The 19,296-nt window shown below is 37.0% G+C and overlaps 1 protein-coding gene across 2 annotated transcripts; it reads right to left on the minus strand.

Moving 5' to 3' along the window:
* Positions 1-10,627: 10,627 nt before the first annotated feature.
* SPP1 (secreted phosphoprotein 1) lies at positions 10,628-17,645 on the minus strand. Of its 2 annotated transcripts, XM_027544114.1 has the most exons (7): positions 17,543-17,645; positions 16,382-16,449; positions 16,226-16,264; positions 13,684-13,764; positions 13,149-13,190; positions 12,076-12,378; positions 10,628-11,377 (listed from the first exon to the last, which is right to left on the minus strand). In XM_027544114.1, exons 2-7 carry the CDS (start codon positions 16,433-16,435, stop codon positions 11,060-11,062), a joined length of 837 nt encoding a protein of 278 aa, XP_027399915.1. In that variant the 5' UTR covers positions 16,436-16,449; positions 17,543-17,645; the 3' UTR covers positions 10,628-11,059. The 2 variants fall into 2 exon arrangements, with proteins under 2 accessions (XP_027399915.1, XP_027399916.1); XM_027544115.1 differs by lacking the exon at positions 13,684-13,764.
* Positions 17,646-19,296: the final 1,651 nt, after the last annotated feature.

Here is a 19,296-nt window from a genome sequence, read left to right on the forward strand (position 1 = left end):
TTAAAAATTTTTTTTACTACTGTTTTGTTCTTTCCCTGTATTGAACAACTTTGTATTTTTTAAGTCAGTGTAGTTTCACACAAAGTTGAGAAGAAAATACAGAGTTCCCATCTAACCCTTGCCTTCACATTTGCCTAGCTTTCCCAATTATAAACATACTGATCAGAATGATGCATGAATTTCAATTAATGAACCTATATTGGCACAATATTATCACTCAAAATCTAGAGTTTATATTAGGGTTCACTTTTGGTGTTGTACATTATATGGTTTTGGGCAAGTGTATAATGACATATGGACTTCCCTGGTAGCTCAGCTGGTAAAGAATCCACCTGCAATTCAGGAGACCCTGGTTCAATTCCTGGGTCAGGAAGATCCCCTGGAGAAGGGATAGGCTACCCACTCCAGTATTCTTGCCTGGAGAATCCCCATGGACAGAGGAGCCTGGTGGGCTACAGTCCATGGGGTTGCAAAGAGTCAGACATGATTTAGTGACTAAGCACAACATAGCACAACACATAATGACATGTATTATATCCCTTATTTTAGCATATATGGAATAGTTTCTCCGCTGTAAAAATCTTTGGAGTGGTGCCTGTTCATCCCTCCATGAGGGATGATCTTTTTACTGTGTCCATAGTTTGGTCTTTTTCAGAATGTCATCTAGTTAAGAGTCATACACTTTTCAGATTGGCTTCTTCCACTTAGTACTGCTGCTGCTGCTGCTGCTGCTAAGTTGCTTCAGTCGTGTCCGACTCTGTGCGACCCCATAGACGGCAGCCCACCAGGCTCCCCCATCCCTGGGATTCTCCAGGCAAGAACACTACAGTGGGTTGCCATTTCCTTTTCCAATGCATGAAAGTGAAAAGTGAAAGTGAAGTCACTCAGTCGTGTCTGACTCTTAGCGACCCCATGGACTGCAGCCCACCAGGCTCCTCCATCAATGGGATTTTCCAGGCAAGAATACTGGAGTGGGGTGCCATTGCCTTCTCCCCACTTAGTACTACTATGCATTAAATTTTTCTCTGTGTCTTTTAATGGCTTTAATAGCTTATTCCTTTTCAGTGCTGAAAAAGTACAGTTTATTTAGCCATTCACACTGAATGATATTTTGGTTGTTTCCAAGTTTTGGCAATTATGAATAAATTTGCTATAAACATCCATGTGCAGGTTTTTGTGGTTATGTTTTCAATTCATTTGGGTAAATACTGAAGAGTGCTATTGCTGTATCCTGGGGTAAGTACTGGGGCTTCCCAGGTGGCGCAGTGGTAAAAGAATCCGTCTGCCAATGCAGGAGATGCAGGAGATGTGGATTTGATCCCTGGGTTGGGAAGATACCCGGAAGTATGAAATGGCAACCCATTCCAATATTCTTCCCTGAAAAATCCCAATGGACAGAGGATCCTGGTGGGCTGCAGTCCATGAGGTGGCAAAGAGTTGGACATGACTGAGCACAAACGCAGGTGGTAAGAGTATGTTTAGTTTTGTAAGAGAGTACCAAACTGTCTTCCAAGGTAGATGTACCTTTTTGCATTCCTATCAACAGTGATCCTTGCCAGCATTTGATGTCATCTGTGTTCTGGATTTTGGCCATTCTAATAGGTGTGTGGTGGTATCTCATTGTTTTAACTTGCATTTCCCTGATGGTGTTGGAGAAGACTCTTGAGAGTCTCTTGGATAGTAAGGAGACCAAACCAGTCAATCCTAAAGGAAAGCAGTCCTGAATATTCATTGGAAGGACTGATGCTGAAGCTGAAGCTCCAGCACTTTGGCCCCCTGATGCGAAGAATTGACTCCTTGGGAAAGACCCTGATTCTGGGAAAGATTGAAGGCAGGAGGAGAAGGGAAAGACAGAGGATGAGGTAATGGATAAAATCACCAACTCAATGGACATGAGTTTGAGCAAGCTCCAGGAGTTGGTGATGGGCAGGGAAGCCTGGCATGCTGTAGTCCATGGGGTCACAAAAAGTCGGACATGACTGAGTAACTGAACTGAATTCATGACATATGATATGGAGGTTTTTTATATGCTTATTTGGTAAGATATCTGTTAGGGTCTTTGGACCATATTTTAATCGTGTTGTTTGTTTTCTTATTGTTGAGTTTCAAGAGTTCTTTTTATATTTTGGATAACAGTCTTCTGTCAAATGTGTCTTTTAAAAGTATTTTCTCCTGGTCTGTAGCTTGTCTTCTTATTCTTTTAACTTTATCATTTGCAGAGCAGAACTTCTAAGTTTTAATAAAGTCCGACTTAGAAATCCTTTCTTTCATGGATCACACCTTTGGTATCTTATATAAAAAGTCACAATCATCCACAAGGTCATCTAGGTTTTCCTATTATTATGTTTTCATTAATTATTTACTGTGATTGTAATAGTTTTTATTATGTAACATTTTGTCTTCCTGTTATTTGGTGTGTAATGGGTCATAATAGTTTTATTTTTATTGGACCTTTAATAATACAGAATAAACTTAGAGCTGCATTGCATGCTATTTGCTTTTTAATTCTACTCATTTGACAGTAATATTGCAATCAATTTTAAAAAATGAATCTGTTTATAAGGAAAACACATAAAACAAAGAGAATGATGTAGCATTTTTTATGATTATTACTTTTTTCTCCTTATATTGATCTGTCTTTGAACATAGGGGCTTCATCTATTAACTTTTTTTTCAGCATTATTGTGATTTGATTTAATTAAAAGTTGTATATAATTAGGTTGTATGATGTGATTTTTTAAAGTTGTACAATATGGTGATTTAATATACCTATTTATTGTGAAATTATTATTATAATCAAGTTAATTAGCAAACCCATTAGCTCACATAGTTACTTTGTGGGTGGATGTGTGTGTCATGGTGAAAATACTAAAGATCTATTCTCTTAGCAAATTTCAACTAAATACAGTATTATTAATTATAACCACCTTGCTGTGCATCAAATTTCCAGAACTTATTCACCCTGTGACTGAAAGTTTGTACCATTGACCATCTCCTCATTTCTGTCAGACCCCAGCCCTGGCAATGGCTGGTTCTGAGTCTGGATTTTTTAGGTTCCGTGTATAGGTGAGATAATATAGTATGTGTCTTTCTGTGTCTTGTCTTATTTCACTTAGCATGATATCTTCTAGGTTCATCTGCATGCATGCATGTGTGTTAAGTCGCTTCAGTCATGTCTGACTCTTTGCAACCATATGGACTATAGCCTGCCAGGCTCGCTGTCCATGGGATTCTCCAGGCAAGAATACTGGAGTGGGTTTCCATGCCCTCCTCCAGCTAGGTTCATCTATGTTGTTGCAAACAGCAGGATTGCCTTGTTTTTTTTGTTTTTTTTTAATGACTGAATAATATTCCACTGTATATGTACATACCCTTTTTTCTTTATCCATTCATCTGTCAATAGACATGTTGTTTCCATACCTTGGCAATTGTGAATAGTTCTGTTGTGAACATGGAAATGCAGGTATCTCTTCGAGATCCTGATCCAATTTCCTTTCGATATGTATCCAGAAGTGGGATTGTTAGTTCATACAGCTTATTGTTAGTTCATTCTATTTTGAACTTTTTAGGAACCTCCGTTTTTTTTTTTCTTAAGGTCTGTGCCAATTTACATTTCCACTAGCACTATAATACACTGTTTCATGTATTTTGAGTTAATTTTTGTGTTTGCTATAAGGATCTGATTTCATTCTTTTGCATGTGGACGTCCAGCTTTCTTAGCATCGTTTTCTGAAGAGATTATCCTTTTCCTATTGAGTATTCTTGGTGCCCTTGTCAAAGATTAGTTGACCATATATTTATTTCTCAGCTCCTAATTCTGTTCCATTGGTCTGTGTGTCTTTTTATGCCAGTACCATAAAATAGTTTGAAATCAGGAAATGATGCCTTCAGCTTTGCTTTTCTTTCTCAAGATTGCTTTAGAGGTTTTCCTAAATCTACCCCTAAATATTTGATTAAAGAATAAAGCCTGAACCACTTTCAAAAACGTAATGCAATGATCACACCTAAGAAAATTATTAATAATTCCACAAATCACCTAACATACTATGTATATTCAAATTGCCATAATTGTTCCTCAAATGTGCTTTGTAGCTTTATTTCTTTTTTAATCCAAGAGTCAATCAAAATTCCTGTTTTGCCCTTGGCTATGCCTGTTTGAACTTTTAATCTAGCATCCTCTCTCATCTTCTCCCTCCTTTTTCTCTCACACATTGACTTTTTTTGGGGGTGGGGTAGGATTGAACAATTTTAGAAAATAAAAATGTGCTCAGGATGCTCAGTTAATTTGAAAGTCAGAAAAGCAATGAATCATCTTTTATTATCATATGCCCTATGCTTATACGAAAACATGATTTGTTGTTTGTCTGAAATTCAAATATAAGTGAGTGTCCTGTATTTTATCTGGCAACTCTACTTTTTGGAAAGTTGAGGCCTGTTGTATAACTGAGCAGTTCCGTTTCTAGATTTGTTCTGTTTTCTTCTGATTTGAATCAGTTAAACAGTTTTTGAAAATTTTTTTTCATAGGTGATGGTATATTTTCTTATTGGATCACATTAGAAGGCCTGGTGGGCTGCAGTCCATGGGGTCGCTAAGAGTCGGACATGACTGAGCGACTTCACTTTCACTTTTCATTTTCACACATTGGAGAAGGAAATGGCAACCCACTCCCCTGGGAACGGGGGAGCCTGGTGGGCTGCCGTCTATGGGGTTGCACAGAGTCGGACACGACTGAAGTGACTTAGCAGCAGCAGCAGAAGGCACATATTTAGCAGTTCCATTAGTGAAGCTGTCTGATTACTGGATGAAGAGAGTGAGTAGTAAATCTTTCTAGTTAAATGCATCTTCTTCCTTTGGAATTAGTAATTAGTGGAGTAATGTTCTGAGACCAGTCGAATTTCCTGTTCCCAATAACCTTCTCTGCAATGATTTTTAACATTCATTAGTGATCATTTCCTGAATCAATATTACACTGTGGGTTGCAAAATGAGTTTGTAATTTTCTCTTTCCTCTACATTTATTCTTATTAACTGGCATTCATCTACAAAGAAGACCTTTCTTTTATGCTCTCTTACAGTCTCACTGTATACTAATGGAATTAAGAAATTCAATTTGTTATAATCTATTACTTCCATTATTCTTTTTATTCTCAAATTACTCCAGTTTTGGCCAATAGAAGTCTCCTTGAAGTCTGCTTTTTTCTCCCTTGTGTATGATTTCATTTTGTCTTTGAATGATTCCTTGCTTTTATCATCAAAGCGATTTTCCAGGCCTATTTTTTAACTCATTTTGCTTAAGAACAGGAATAAACCTTTCCTCCTCCCAAGGCCTGTGACAGCACTCAGTTGACTGCTGTCCTTCTCAGAGGCCATTGCCTCTGCTGTGCTTTGTAATAATGGAGTTGGACCTTGTGAGCACGTTTCCTTTGCCAGCTGGCACGATGGCAGGCTTCGTCAGCAGAGGGCACTGGAAGGACACCGCAGGAACGGGCTGCTCGCGCTTGTGTAGGTCCTCTCTTTTTGCTTCTAAAGAACGGTTGCCGTAATGTGCTTGCAGAGCATTCAGTGCAGCTCACTCTCCAGCTGGTTTTCCTGTCATGCTGGCAGGCAGTTCTTACTCAGGCTCCTGCTCAGTCATGGCCCATAGTTTCCTGAGCAGACCTAGGCACTCCAGTGGGAAGTGCCCTGTTTGACAACTTCAGCCCACCAGCTATGGACCAGGTCTGGCCCAGGGTAACACCACAAACTGCTCCGTCATCCCCTGGGCTACAGCTACACTCTCTTTAATGAAGTCTGAATCTCAGCCTTGGGGAGAGTGCCCCTCTTTCCAAATTGTTCCTGAATACTCTCAGTGCTAGGGTGGACTTCCCAGGTGGTGCAGTGGTAAACAAGTCTGCTTGCCAATGCAGGAGACACAGGAGACATGAGTTCAATCCCTGGGTCGGGAAGATCCCCTGAAGGAGGAAATGGCAACCCACTCCAGTATTCTTTTTTTTTAATTTTAATTAAAAAAAATTTTTAATTAGAAGATAATTACTTTACAATATTGTAATTTTTTTTGCCATACATAAACATGAATCAACATTAGGTATACATATATACCCTCCTTCTTGAACTCCCCTTCCACCTCCCTCCCCATCCTACCTCTCTATGTTGTCACAGAGCACTGGCTTTTTGTTCACTGCATCATACATTGTTCCACTGGCTGTTTATTTTGTATACGATAATGTATATGTTTCAGTGCTATTTTCCCAAATCATGCCACCTTCTCCTTCCCCTACGGTGCCCCAAATGTCTGTGTCTCCTTTGCTGCCCTGCAAGTAGGATTGTCAGTACTATCTTTCTAGATTCCATATATATGCATTAATATATGATACTTGTCTTTCTCTTTCTGACTTACTTCACTCTGTATAATATAACAGTTCATACACTTCACTAGAACTGACTCAAATGTGTTCCTTTTTATAGCACCAGTATATTCTTCCTGGAAAATTCCATCTACTAAGGAGCCTACCAGGCTACAGTCTATGGAGTTGCAAAGAGTCAGATATGACTGAGCAAGCAGGTAATCCTATGGTATTGTTAAGGTGATTTTTTTTTTTTAAATGTCCTCTGGTTCATCCTCAGCTTCTTGTTAATAAGTCTTTATATTAAATTTTCCCTTTTTAAATAACCGATGTGTTCCTTGTCTTCTCACTGAATCTTAACCGATACAATGCAGAGGATGGTCTTTAATGGTACCACCATTCAAAACTGCAGTTTCAGGATTAACTTGGTCATGCCCTTGGATTTGAGTATAGTGCTAAACCACTTACCAATGGGAAATGGGTTCTTGTCTTCTTTGGTACACCATAACAATTAATAAAGATATTACCTACAGTTTATTGTGATGAACTGAATATTAAAGCAAGTATATTGGGAGTCCAATATACTTGACTAATGATGACAACAAGGATGGTGGTGTCTTGGTCTGTTTGGGCTACTATGGACTGGTGCCTTACAAATACTAACAGTTATGGAGGCTGGAAAGTGCAGGATCAAAGCATCAGTAGATATGGTGTAGCTTGCTTTTTGGTTCCTTCTACCTATTTATTTCAGTCAAGAAGCAACAGTTAGAATCAGACATGGAACAACAGAATGGTTCCAAATTGGGAGAAGAGTATGTCAAGGCTGTGTATTGTCACGCTGCTTATTTAACTTCTATGCAGAATACGTTATGTGAAGCACAAGATGGAATCAAGATTGCCAGGAGAAATATAAATAACCTCAGATATGCATATGACACCACCCTTATGGCAGAAAGCAAAGAGGAACTAAAGAGGCTCTCGATGAAGGTGAAAGAGCAGAATGAAAAAAACTGGCTAAAAACTCAACATTCAAAAAATGAAGATCATCGCATCCGGTCCCATCACTTCATGGCAAATAGATGGGGTAACAATGGAAACAGTGACAGACTTTATCTTCTTATGCTCCAACATAACTGCAGATGGTGACGACAGCCATGAAATTAAAAGACGCTGCTCCTTGGAAGAAAAGCTATGACAAAACTAGACAGCATGTTAAAAAGCAGAGACATTACTTTGCCAACAAAGGTCCATCTAGTCAAAGCTGTGGTTTTCCTAGTAGTCATGTATGGATGTAAGAGTTGGACCATTAAGAAGGCTGAGTGCCGAAGAATTGATGCTTTTGAATTGTGGTGTTGGAGAAGACTCTTGAGAGTCCCTTGGATGGCAAGGATATCAGACCAGTTAATCCTGGAGGAAATCAATCCTGAATATTCACTGGAAGGAGCTGAAGCTCCAATACTTTGGCCACCTGATACAAAGAGCTGACTCATTAGAAAAGACCCTGATCCTGGGAAAGATTGAAGATAGGAGGATAAGGGGGTGACAGAGGATGAGATGGTTGGATGGCATCACTGACTCAATGGACATGAGTTTGAGCAAGCTCCAGGAGATGGTGATGGACAGGGAAGCCTGGCATGCTGCAGTCCATGGGGTGAGAAAGAGTTGGACACAACTGAGCAACTGAACAACAACACATATATTTATTTGCTGATACCACAGTGTATTTATTAGGGAGGCTTTATGGGGCTAGTTCTCTCTTATTGCTTTTATTTTTCAGGATTTTCCTTCATATTGTTGTATGTTTACTTTTCCATATGGATTTTAGAATTAGCTTGCATAGCTTCAGGGAAAAATGACTTTTATTTTATTTAGAATCACATTGCATTTATATATTATGAAGGGAGTATTGATATGTTAATGATGGATTTTCCTGTGTAAGAATAAACAGAGCCTTTCCATTTGTTTCAGGCCTCTTTTTTTTTTTTTTTTTGGTTTACAGGAGTGTTTCACAGTTTTCCAAAATAGTTCTAGCACATTTTCTGTTAAGTGTTTTATCTTTATTTGTTTCTATATTAATAACATTATATATTTTAAATGATCACTTAGTGTTTTAGTAAATATGCTTTCAGCTAAATTTTATATCATGCTTCCTTACAGAACTTGTTAGTTGTTATTTTTAGTACTTATTCCCTGTTTTCTAAGTGTAGTATTAGTTTACATAAAAACATAAATTATTTCTCACTTCTTATGCCTCTAAATGCTTATAATTGCTAGCTTTATCTCCAAAGCTATGTTATATAATAGCAGAGAGAAAGGAGAAGCTTACTTGGTCCTTGTTCTCAATGGAAATACCTGTAATGCTTCTCCATTAATAATGATGCTAGTATTCGGATGGAGATCTAATCATATGACAGCTTTCTGTCTAGATTTAATGATATGGTCCATTATAGGAATGAATTTACTAATACTGAAGCATCATTGTCTGGAAATAAATCCCCCTGATTATGATGCATTCTTTAAACTTATTTTAGATTCTGTTTGCTGGCATTTTATTTAGGATTTTCCCATTGCCAGTCACAAGTAAGACTGATTTATAGTTGTGTGTGTGTGTGTGTGTGTTTGCAATCATTACCAGGTTTGTGTCAAAGTAATACTTGTTTTATAACGGTCATTTGAGAGTTTTCCTTTTCTGCCTCAATTTAAATGGTATTGAGATTATCTAGTTTTTGAAGTTGTGATAAAATTCCACTGTAAAATCATTTGGGCCTAGTTTTTACAGATAGTTCTTTGATAACTTTTTCTTTTTCCACTATAGAAAATTTCCATTTGTGTTTTCTATGATTAGCAAAGTCAATTTTGGTAAATTGTATTTTCCTAGGAAATAATCCAATTCACCTAGATTTTCTGTTTGACTTGTACAAAGTGAGTCACTTTTGATTTTTAAAATTTTGTCATGTCCTTGGTTATCTCCTTGTTTTTATTTCTTATTTGTGTTTTCTCCCTTTCTTCCTTTATTGGGTCAGCTAGGGGTTTATCTGTTGTGCTGATTTGCTTTTTTTAACAAAGAATCAGCATTTTGATTGATTAGTTTCTATTGCTTTTCTGTTCTCTACCTCATTACTTTTACTTTTAACTTTATTATTTCCTTCCTTATGCTTTATTTTCCTTTGTTGTTTTTTTCTAATTTTTAAGATGGGAACTCAATGTATTTATATATTTATTTTCATTCTTTTATTTTGTTGTTGCTGCAAGAATTTAAGGCTATGGATTTTCTTTGATCACCAGTTTAAGTGTACTCTATTGACTTTACATTTCATTACAACACTTTTAAAGAAATTCTGCAATTTAAAATTTTCCACTTTATCCCAAGAGTTGTTTAATAAAGAATTAAAAATTTTCCAATGGGGTTTCTAGTTTTAGGAAGAGCAGAGGAGCAAAGCATGAAATAAAGGCACGTGCTCCACTTCAGGTTTCCAGAACTTTTAGTTTTGAATGAAGTTGAAAATTTTGAGTATTAGCTGAAACTGCATTAGGTTTTTTCCAATAAAAAAAGGACTATTTGTTCAATATCTACAGATGATCAGAATAGCTATGGAAACTATCAAGTTGTCATCCAAGGGCAAGAAACCAATATTGAGAGAATTGATGGAGAATGATAAGAAACAGTGAAATTGATTTGTTGTTGCATCTAGGCACTCATTAGCTTTTCTTTTTTTAAAAAAGATTTATTTATTTTTTTTGGCCCCTGGATCTTGGTTGTTGCACGCGGGCCACCTCTAGTTGTGGGGAGTGGGGGCTATTCTTGGTTGCAGCGCAGGAGCTGCTTCTTGTGGCGGCTTCTCTTGCTGTGGAGCACAGGCTCTAGGCATGCGGGCTCAGTAGTTGTGGTGCTCGGGCTGCATGTGGGATCTTCCTGGATCAGGAATTGAACCCATGTCCCCTGCATTGGCAGGAGGATTCTTAACCATTAAGCCACCAGGGAAGCCCTTATTAACTTTTTATTAGCGTTGTGAAAATTAGAAAAAGGTTGCTTTCATAGAGTGGAAGTGACCCATGGAGCCCTGCATGGTTGGAGCATTCCTGATTGAATATCAACCCCTGCTTGACTCTTCTTTCCTCGACGGGAACTTTAGCTCAGTCAGAGTCTGTATAACTGACCCAGAAGGTCTTAGATTGCTCTCTATTATGTCCAGCATATTAATGTAATTAAAATGATTACATTTATAATTGCTAGGCAACTGTAGGAAACCAAATAAGAAACACAACTGATAGCACCAGACTCATTACATTCAAGATAAAAGATTTATTCACAACAGAAAAAATAATCACAACAAAATATATACTAATTTAAAAAACAAAAGATCATAGTGACATGAAATTTTATATTCTTTCTTAAAAGTGTGTAACAGTATTTTGTTTGCTTCTACATGAATTTCTATTCCTAAAAGGGTAGCAAACATTAAAATGCTGTGATGGTTTGCATTTTGTATGTGGAAAGAACATAGACTAAACTCTGAAGCTTTTAGTTTAGAAGGGTGTTACCATGAAGCCACACATTAAACTAATGATCAAAAACATGATCTGTTTCCAGATCTACACACATATACATTCACCAACTAAGCTGAGAAATATGCATTTCATATTGTCTCCCACCCTGCTTTAATGTATCCTTTTCTTTTTACTAAAAGCAAAGTAAGAAATTGTATTTTCTCCTTTCAATTGACCTCAGAAGAGGCACTATCTAATTCATGAGAAATACGAATTTTCAGGTGTTTGTCTTCTTCACTCTTATGATCTAGGTCTAGCTTGTCTTCAAGGCTATGGAATTCTTGGCTGAGTTTGGAATTTTCCTGACTCTCAATCAGATTGGAATGCTTGTTCTTATCCTTGGCCTTTGGCGTGAGTTCTTTGGAAAGCTCGCTACTGTTGGTTTCCTTGCTGTGGTCAGTCAGCTGACTCGTCTTCTTAGGTGCGTCATGCATCTCCTCACTCTCTATGTGTGATGTGAAGTCCTCCTCTGTGGCATCTGGACTCTGAATCACAGCACAAACAGGAGAAGAATTCAACGAACAGCTAGGAAGGGAAGCACTGTAATTCTCTAATGCCTTCTAACTTCCACACCAAAGTCTATAAAAATGTCTAAATTTGGCTGAAGCAAAAATAGAAGAGAAAAGAAAATACTAGCATGCTACCTTTTAAAAAACCAAGTTCTTTCATTATGTCATCTCCTTTAGTTTAATAAGTACATGAATTATGTATATGAGGAAATCTATGAGGTAGGTCTCATTATCTGTTTTACATAAAGAGAAAATGGATCGAAAGTTAAAAGTAAAGTCAATAGTAAATGGCAAGGCTATGTGCCATATCCAGATCCTTTGACTATAAAGTCAGTGTGATTTGCAACTCTCCAGTTCTTATGTGTTTAACTTCAAGATATGACCACTATATTGTGAAAATAATTACTCTTTTCCAAAGTCTTTTTTAATTAAAAAAAGTGAATACAATAAGTGCTTTATAAGCAGGATTTGGAAAAATTGCATTGTGATTGAGAAACAAAATTAAGGAGAAATTATATGGACTTGAGCGCAAAAACCAAGTGGGAAAGGTTTTGTATTCAGTGATCTTAAAGTAATAATAGTTGCTGAATGAACACGTACGTGAGCACGCAGACTCTAGTTTCCTAGAATTGGGCTCTAATCATAACCATCTGATGTGTCTATTCAAGATTTACCTGAACGTTAGATCGGCGGAACTTCTTAGATCTTGACTTCAGTCCGTAAGCCACACTATCACCTCGGCCATCATTTGCGCTTTCCGTAGGGATAAACGGAGTGAAAACTGCGATTGTTGGAATATCAGTGGGAAAATCAACTTCATCAGATTCATCAGAATGGTGAGACTCGTCGGAATGGTCAGGGTCATCAGTGGTTTCAGCGTCGTCGGAGTCATTAGAGTTGACGTCCTGGCTGTTATCATCATCGTCATCTAGATCGTCTGTTTGCTCAGGGCTTTCATTGGACTTACTTGGGAGGGTCTAGAAATCAAGATGGCCAGAAAAATGGGTGTCAGGGTTTTTACTGTCCCTTAGGCTTTACAGTGCATTAGTATTTTACTATCTTTATTTAGTTTTAGAATCTTTGTATTCACAACAAAGCACTTAATGGCTTTTAAATGCTAAAATGAGCTTATTCCAATTTCCCCTTTAACACAAGGGTAAATGGAATCCTATTCTAAGGCATTTTTCTTGGTTTCTCATAAAAACGATTTTCACAGATATTTTCAAGCCAAACGTATGAGTTATAATATTTGTATCAATGACACTGTTTTTCCTTGTTCATAATAAACACTAATTTACCAAATTTCAATGATCCAATAAATACAGATACATAATTGTGAGACTACCTTTTCTATTTGAAATGAAAATTCTCAGGGGATCAGAGAATCCATGTATTAATGCACACCCCCAAAACTAAAATCACCTCCCTATTAGCCTGGATAATCAAAAGGTGACTCTCTTATCCATGTGTAGAAACTATAGCTCAGTTAATGTCTATCACACTTCTGATTTGCAAATATCCTGGGTCATTTATCTAACTTCTCTTATAGATTCTCAGCATCTTCAAATAGAATCTTAAGGAAAGCAAATTTAACTTATCCCTATTAATAGTCCCAATAAAAAGTAGTTCCTGAAGGGTTTGCTAGTGGAATTTTGCCGGAATTTGAACCTGGGCAATGTCATTAGGAGAAAGAGTGCCTTCCTGAGTCTAAGGCACAACAGACATCAGAATCAAAGCAAAGACTCACATTTTGTTTGTTGTCATCAGTTTCCTCAGAGGACACAGAATTCTGAAGAAGAAAAGACACAAATCAGTGCACATCATACAACGTAACTTTTTTATTCAAAAGTTAGCTGTTTCCATCCAAAGCAGGTCTTATTTTTCTAGCCTCATTGTGGAAGGATTAAGCCGGAAGACAACCTGACAGATCAATTGGTGTCCTAAGCTCACTTTTACAAACAGGCAGGAAAGTGAAGTGAAGTTGCTCAGTTCTGTCTGACTCTTAGCCTACCAGGGTCCTCAGTCCATGGAAATTTTCCAGGCAAGAGTACTAGAGGGGGTTGCCATTTCCTTCTCCAGGGAGTCTTCCCGACCCAGGGACTGAACCCGGGTCTTCCAAGTTGCAGGCAGATGCTTTACCAACTGAGCTATCAGGGAAGCCCAACAGGCAGGGAAGATCCATTTAACCAGCCCAAATGGCCTGCTTGGTGGCTATTTTTTGGAGTGGTTGTTCTTTAATTGTGAGAATTTTAATATTTAGAGTTAATTAAAATGAAAAATACCTGTGGTGCTAGGAAAGTCTGCTTCTGAGATGGGTCAGGCTTTAGCCATGTGGCTACAGCATCTGGGTATTTGTTGTTAAGCTACAAAAGAGAGTTGCATATTTGTCATTCTTATTTTTAAAGAAACAGGGGTCTCTAAGTGATAAGCTGAAATAACAACTGTTCTTCTCCAATCTTGACAAATAAGCATAATATGCATTATTTAGTCAATTAGAACCTTAGTGATACCTTTCATAATTTATTCTTTCTGATAGATTCATTTAACAGCACTTACTGTAAGTCAGGCACACTTTCAAAGTGACTTATAAATACTAATTCATTTAATCCTGAGATGAGTATCATCATCATCATTATTATTCCTTCAGCCTCTGTCCACAGAATTCTCCAGGTAAGAATACTGGAGTAGATAGCCATTCCTTTCTCCACGGGATCTTCCTGACTGATCCAGGGATCAAGCCCGGGTCTCCTGCACTGCAGGCAGATTTCTTTAGCATCTGAGCCACCAGATGGGAAGCCCACAATAAAGTTAAGTGATAGTAAGTAGCAGAGCCAGGGTTTAAATCCAATGGCTCCTCACACTGATGATACACTGCCTTCCTGTTCTATGTCTGATAGCTGAAATTCCTCAGATGAAACACAACTAAAGCAGAGGTGCCCTTAATTAGCACTGGTCTTCCTTTTTTCCTTCCTCTATGGAAGAAGAAACTCTCAGGCTGTGCTGTCGTGAATGGTATCCTCTAGCCATGAAACACATGGCTATTTAAGTTAATAAAGAAAACTATCTTCTCTGGCACTAGCTGCATTGTGAGTGTCCAACAGTCACATGTGTTTATGGCTACCTGTGGACAGTGCAGAAATATAGTATCAACACCATTGCATAAAAGTTCTCTTGCTGTAAGCTGCCAAAGACATGAATGGAATGGTCTTTCACTCAGCCAAATTATTTATCTGGGAAATGGCAATAAGATGCTAGTGCAGAGGAGTGGAAATTGCTCTGAATAAGTGTCATCTGGTGGGCTGCATGGCCCAAGGCAATCACTTCACATCTCTGTCACTGAGAAGAGTTACCCTAGGGGTTCCAAGAATTCTTTCCCAGGCAAGGAGGGGAAGAAAGGAAGGAAACTAGTTAGTAGCATGTTGGGTTTCCCATGTCTGGCTCTAACCAGAGCAGTTTCATATTGGACTTCTATGAAGGTTTTTGCTGAAAGAAGGGTTTTCTTCAACTAAAAAATGTGAAAACTATTGCTGTAGATGAGTTCAAAGGTTCCTATTTTTTTCTTTAAAATATATATTTATATAAATATATATATAATATTTACAGAAATGTTATAATTGATATATAATTAATATATTTTCTGATAGATGTAATCATTCTTTATCTGTATTTATAAGATAAATTTATAATTTTTAAAAAGTAATATGAAGAACATACAGATAAGAAAAACAAACTAAAATTGCTCAGTAATCATATCATTCATAGATAACCAGTGTTTTCATCTTCAGGGGTGTCTCTTTATAGACTTTCCATACTTCCTACTAGCTCTACATTTCTAGGATTCTAGAAGGTTCTGCTCTCCACTTATCTCTTAATTAACATTTAACCACTTACACTGCCATAGCTTCATGTGCCATATTTTATTCTATTAAAAAGGCACTAATTCTTGCCTTAAAGAGTGTGACCTCTATTTTCTCTGGAAATGTTAATTTTCTGGCTTATTATTGTGATTCAATACTTGTGTTCTTAGATCAGTTGGAAAACAGACACACTTACACATGCCTATTTGCATATCCAAACACCCACAGCAGTACTTCTCCTAACATCTTCATTGAGCAATCTAACTGCAGTGACCTCAGACAGCTCTATATTGGCCTTTATTCTGTTTATCTGGAATTGAACCCTGTGTGCCTTTTTGTTCAAGCTCCTTGGGACAATACCCGTTTGTTGTTTGGCTGGCATGGTTTCACCTATTGTGGAGGGACAGGTACATCTATGGTGCTGGGTGGAATAATTATGAAGAGTTTGATTTGGTCTTATGTTTGGTTAGAAAAATCTAAAGTCATCTGATAAGCACAATAGATACAAACAGCATAAATATGCTGTGTTTTTTTTTTTAAAGATAATGGGTTTCTTAGCAAATATCTTCAGAGATAACTGTGAATATTATGGTTATGCCAACTCTCCAATACGTGAAGTGAATTTTAAACTTAGCTTGCCATTAAGTAAAGTGAAAGATGGATTTTTTTACTTCTAGAACTAAGTTGACTCATGGAAATAAAAGTCACACAACTTCACAGAACTCATTTTATAGAAATGATTGACCTAAAGCATCATTTTATTGTATTAAGAAATCTAGTTTAGTTTTAAGAGACTGTATTAATTAAAAGCAATTCTATGCTTGGTACTGCACTAGAAGCATAGCAGGCACACAATAAATACTTATCAGTTATTTATTTGTGCAAATAAGTAAAATTGTCATATGTTTGTAGTACATCTTGCAGAAGTTGCATAAATAACTATATAATAAACCAAAAAGATGCTTACCTGCTTTTCCTCAGAGCTGCCAGAACTGGTCGGTTTAACCTTTGAAATAGAAAGGTGAAGAAAGATTACAGTGTGAATGTGTTCCTAACAACATTGAAACACACAATTCATTTATTTTAAGGACATTTAAAAAAAAAAAGATTCAGTTGTACTCACTGGAAGGGCGGAGGCAATGCCCAAGAGGCAGAAGCAAATCACTGCAATTCTCATGGTAATGATTTTTCCTGCAAAATATTTTGTAAGAAATATTTTATCTTTTCTAAGGTCAAAACAGTGATACTTTTTTTAGGCTACCACATTACAAAATCATCACAAATAAATATGTATTTTGTGTGGAAACACTCCACTAATTTCTTTTTAATATTATGATCTTTTGAGTTAATATTTGTACTGCCACCTCTATTTTCCATCTCTCACTATTAGGCAAGGGAGAGAGGAATTTTACAAATCTATATTTATTCGACTTTAACATTTAGAGTTTCAGAGATTACACCATTACTACCTGATATCTCCAGCTATCTAAACCTAAAAACAGATCAGCAGTAATTGAATTAAAATAATAAAGCAAGAATGAGAATATTTACTTTTCAGAGAAGAAAAACATGAAGAGAGAAGATAAAAATAAGAAAGAGAAACTTGCTGTCTCCATTTTCCAACATGCATTTCAAATGTGATTTTAAATTATTTAAAAGGTATTAGTTAGGTGTAATGTAGCTGTCTCTAAGGTTAGTAAGTCAAGGTATTCTAAAAGTTTGAAATGAAAAAGAAAACACTGAAGTCAACAGCTTTTCTATTTGTAAGTCTAAACAGTATCATATAGATATTTGGGTGAAATTTTAATAGCTAAATACAGAGGTGAAAATATTCAGAAAGGGTTTTTTTTTTTTTTCCCTTGAAAAAGGGATAAATCAAATCACTAAAAATTAGCATTAACGTCAGGTTATATGAATACTAAAAAGCATTTTCCTTTTAAATATCCCATGGTCATCTATTCATTTAAAATGATGTATATACAATCATCCCAAAAGGGCATAGAATTTTTCTTTTATTTCCTGACTGAAAAAAGTAGTCTCAATTCTTTTGAGGACTCCATGGAAATATTTTCAAGTTTTATATTCGACTGTCTTTCAAAATAACCGGCCACCTTTCCTGCAGGACATCAGCCCTGGATCTGGCATGCATATTCAAAAGACAAGAACAACTCAAGTCTGATTAACAGTGTTTACCATTATACTCTTTTCCTTACAAATTGACCTTCCCAATGAAATGAGGCAGCGCACAGAGAGGACAGGAGTCTGTAGCAAACTGCAGGCTTACCTTGGTCTGCGGCGGCGAGAAGAGTCCAGTCCCCTGTGATGCTGATGCAGTGCTCAGTGCTGCCCTCCTGGCCTGCTCTCCCTGCTGCTGACAACCAGGATCTCCCAGAATTTAAAGGCTGCTCCAGATGCTCTCCACCTACACAGGGGGCGGAGAGATGTGTCATGGGGCATTTTGCCACTACCCAGCCCACTTGCTCCCACACTTCCCCCTCTGGTTTTGTGGTCACAGAACAAACACAGGCACACACACACGCGCACACGCACACAAACACCCACTACCCTGCTAGTTAAAGTTAAAACATTACTTATGTACAATATCACTAACTATCTTTTTTTGTTCATAGCACTGACTTCCAGCATCCTGGAAGGGCATCTAGAGGGCCCATGAAAACGTAGAGGGAGGGAAAAGGGTTTATTTCTGAGTTAGAAGAAAATATTATCTAAATTAGTCCTAGATAAAATTAAATAGAATAGTCTTGTTTCTTTTGGTTTAAATAACAGATTAATGTGATATATGCAACGGAATTATACTTATTTAAGAGGCACCAGGCTATTGTTCAGATACATACAAAGAGTTCAGATACCCTTCCTCCATTTTTACTTAAGCTTCATTTTGAGTTTCAAGTGTGCAGCAGCTTGTCATGTAGACAAATGGTATTAGAAACATTAAAATCCCCAGTCACGTTCATTAAATTGGATTCACAATGACTTTCAAGGACATGGATTTTTGTTGCATGGTTTGAATTATTTGGAGCTGATGGATCTGATAACTGCTATATAAAATAAACGAATGGTAATTTATTCTCAGTGTGGCAGAAGTAAAGCAGTTTATGACCGAGCAGGGTTACTGCTTGAAAGTGCTGTTTCAGGAGCCAGCACGTGGCTTTGAATTCTACTCTGCACAAATTAGGTGTGTGACCTTGGGCAAATCATTTAGCCTATCTATACTTGTTTCTTCATCTGTCAAATGCAGAGTTCGTGGGGTTTTTGAGAGATTTAAGTGAATTAGAATGTGTAAAACTAAAAATACCTCCCACATATTTGCAAATACCCTGCATATTTTAACCATATTTAATTGTATGTTAACAATTATTAAGATTTTTAGGAGAAAAAGGTAGTCATGATTTGTATTAACTCTAAATGGAATGGTTTATTGTAATGAGATCGGATATAAGATTTTTATACTGTATGTCAACAGGATAATTTGCATGTCTCTGAAGGACTGGCTTAGATTTCTTAATTGTCATTTTCTAATTTTTCTCTCAGGATATATAAAATTGGTTACTGAATAAGAAAATAAAAATTCTATATTAAAAAAAAAACTTTAATGGGCATTTAAAAGGTGTTTGAAAGAAAATTATGGATGAAGGTTGAATATTGGAACAGAAGTTAGGGGTAGCAGAGCTCTGAGTTCATTTTAAACATTTAATATTGTTTCAAGATTACTTAACCTCTTCATCTACCTTTCTCAGTTGTGAAATGGAGATTGCACTATTCATTTATCTCACGCTTCCATTGTAAGAATCATGCAAAAGGTGAGAGTAAAGATAAATGGCCCTATTTATTATAATAGCCTATTTATTATAAATGGCCCTATGTAGGATGTCAGCTCCTATTTACCAAAATTGCTTTTTAGAAAACTTTTCTTTGGCAGCACCAGGTGCTAGGTGCATGTGGGATCTCTTAGTTGTGGCATGTGGGATCTAGTTCTCTGATCAGGGATCAAACCCGGGCCCCCTGCATTGGGAGTGT

This window comes from Bos indicus x Bos taurus, chromosome 6, assembly GCF_003369695.1.
Source record: "Bos indicus x Bos taurus breed Angus x Brahman F1 hybrid chromosome 6, Bos_hybrid_MaternalHap_v2.0, whole genome shotgun sequence".
Classification (NCBI taxonomy): Eukaryota; Metazoa; Chordata; class Mammalia; order Artiodactyla; family Bovidae; genus Bos; species Bos indicus x Bos taurus.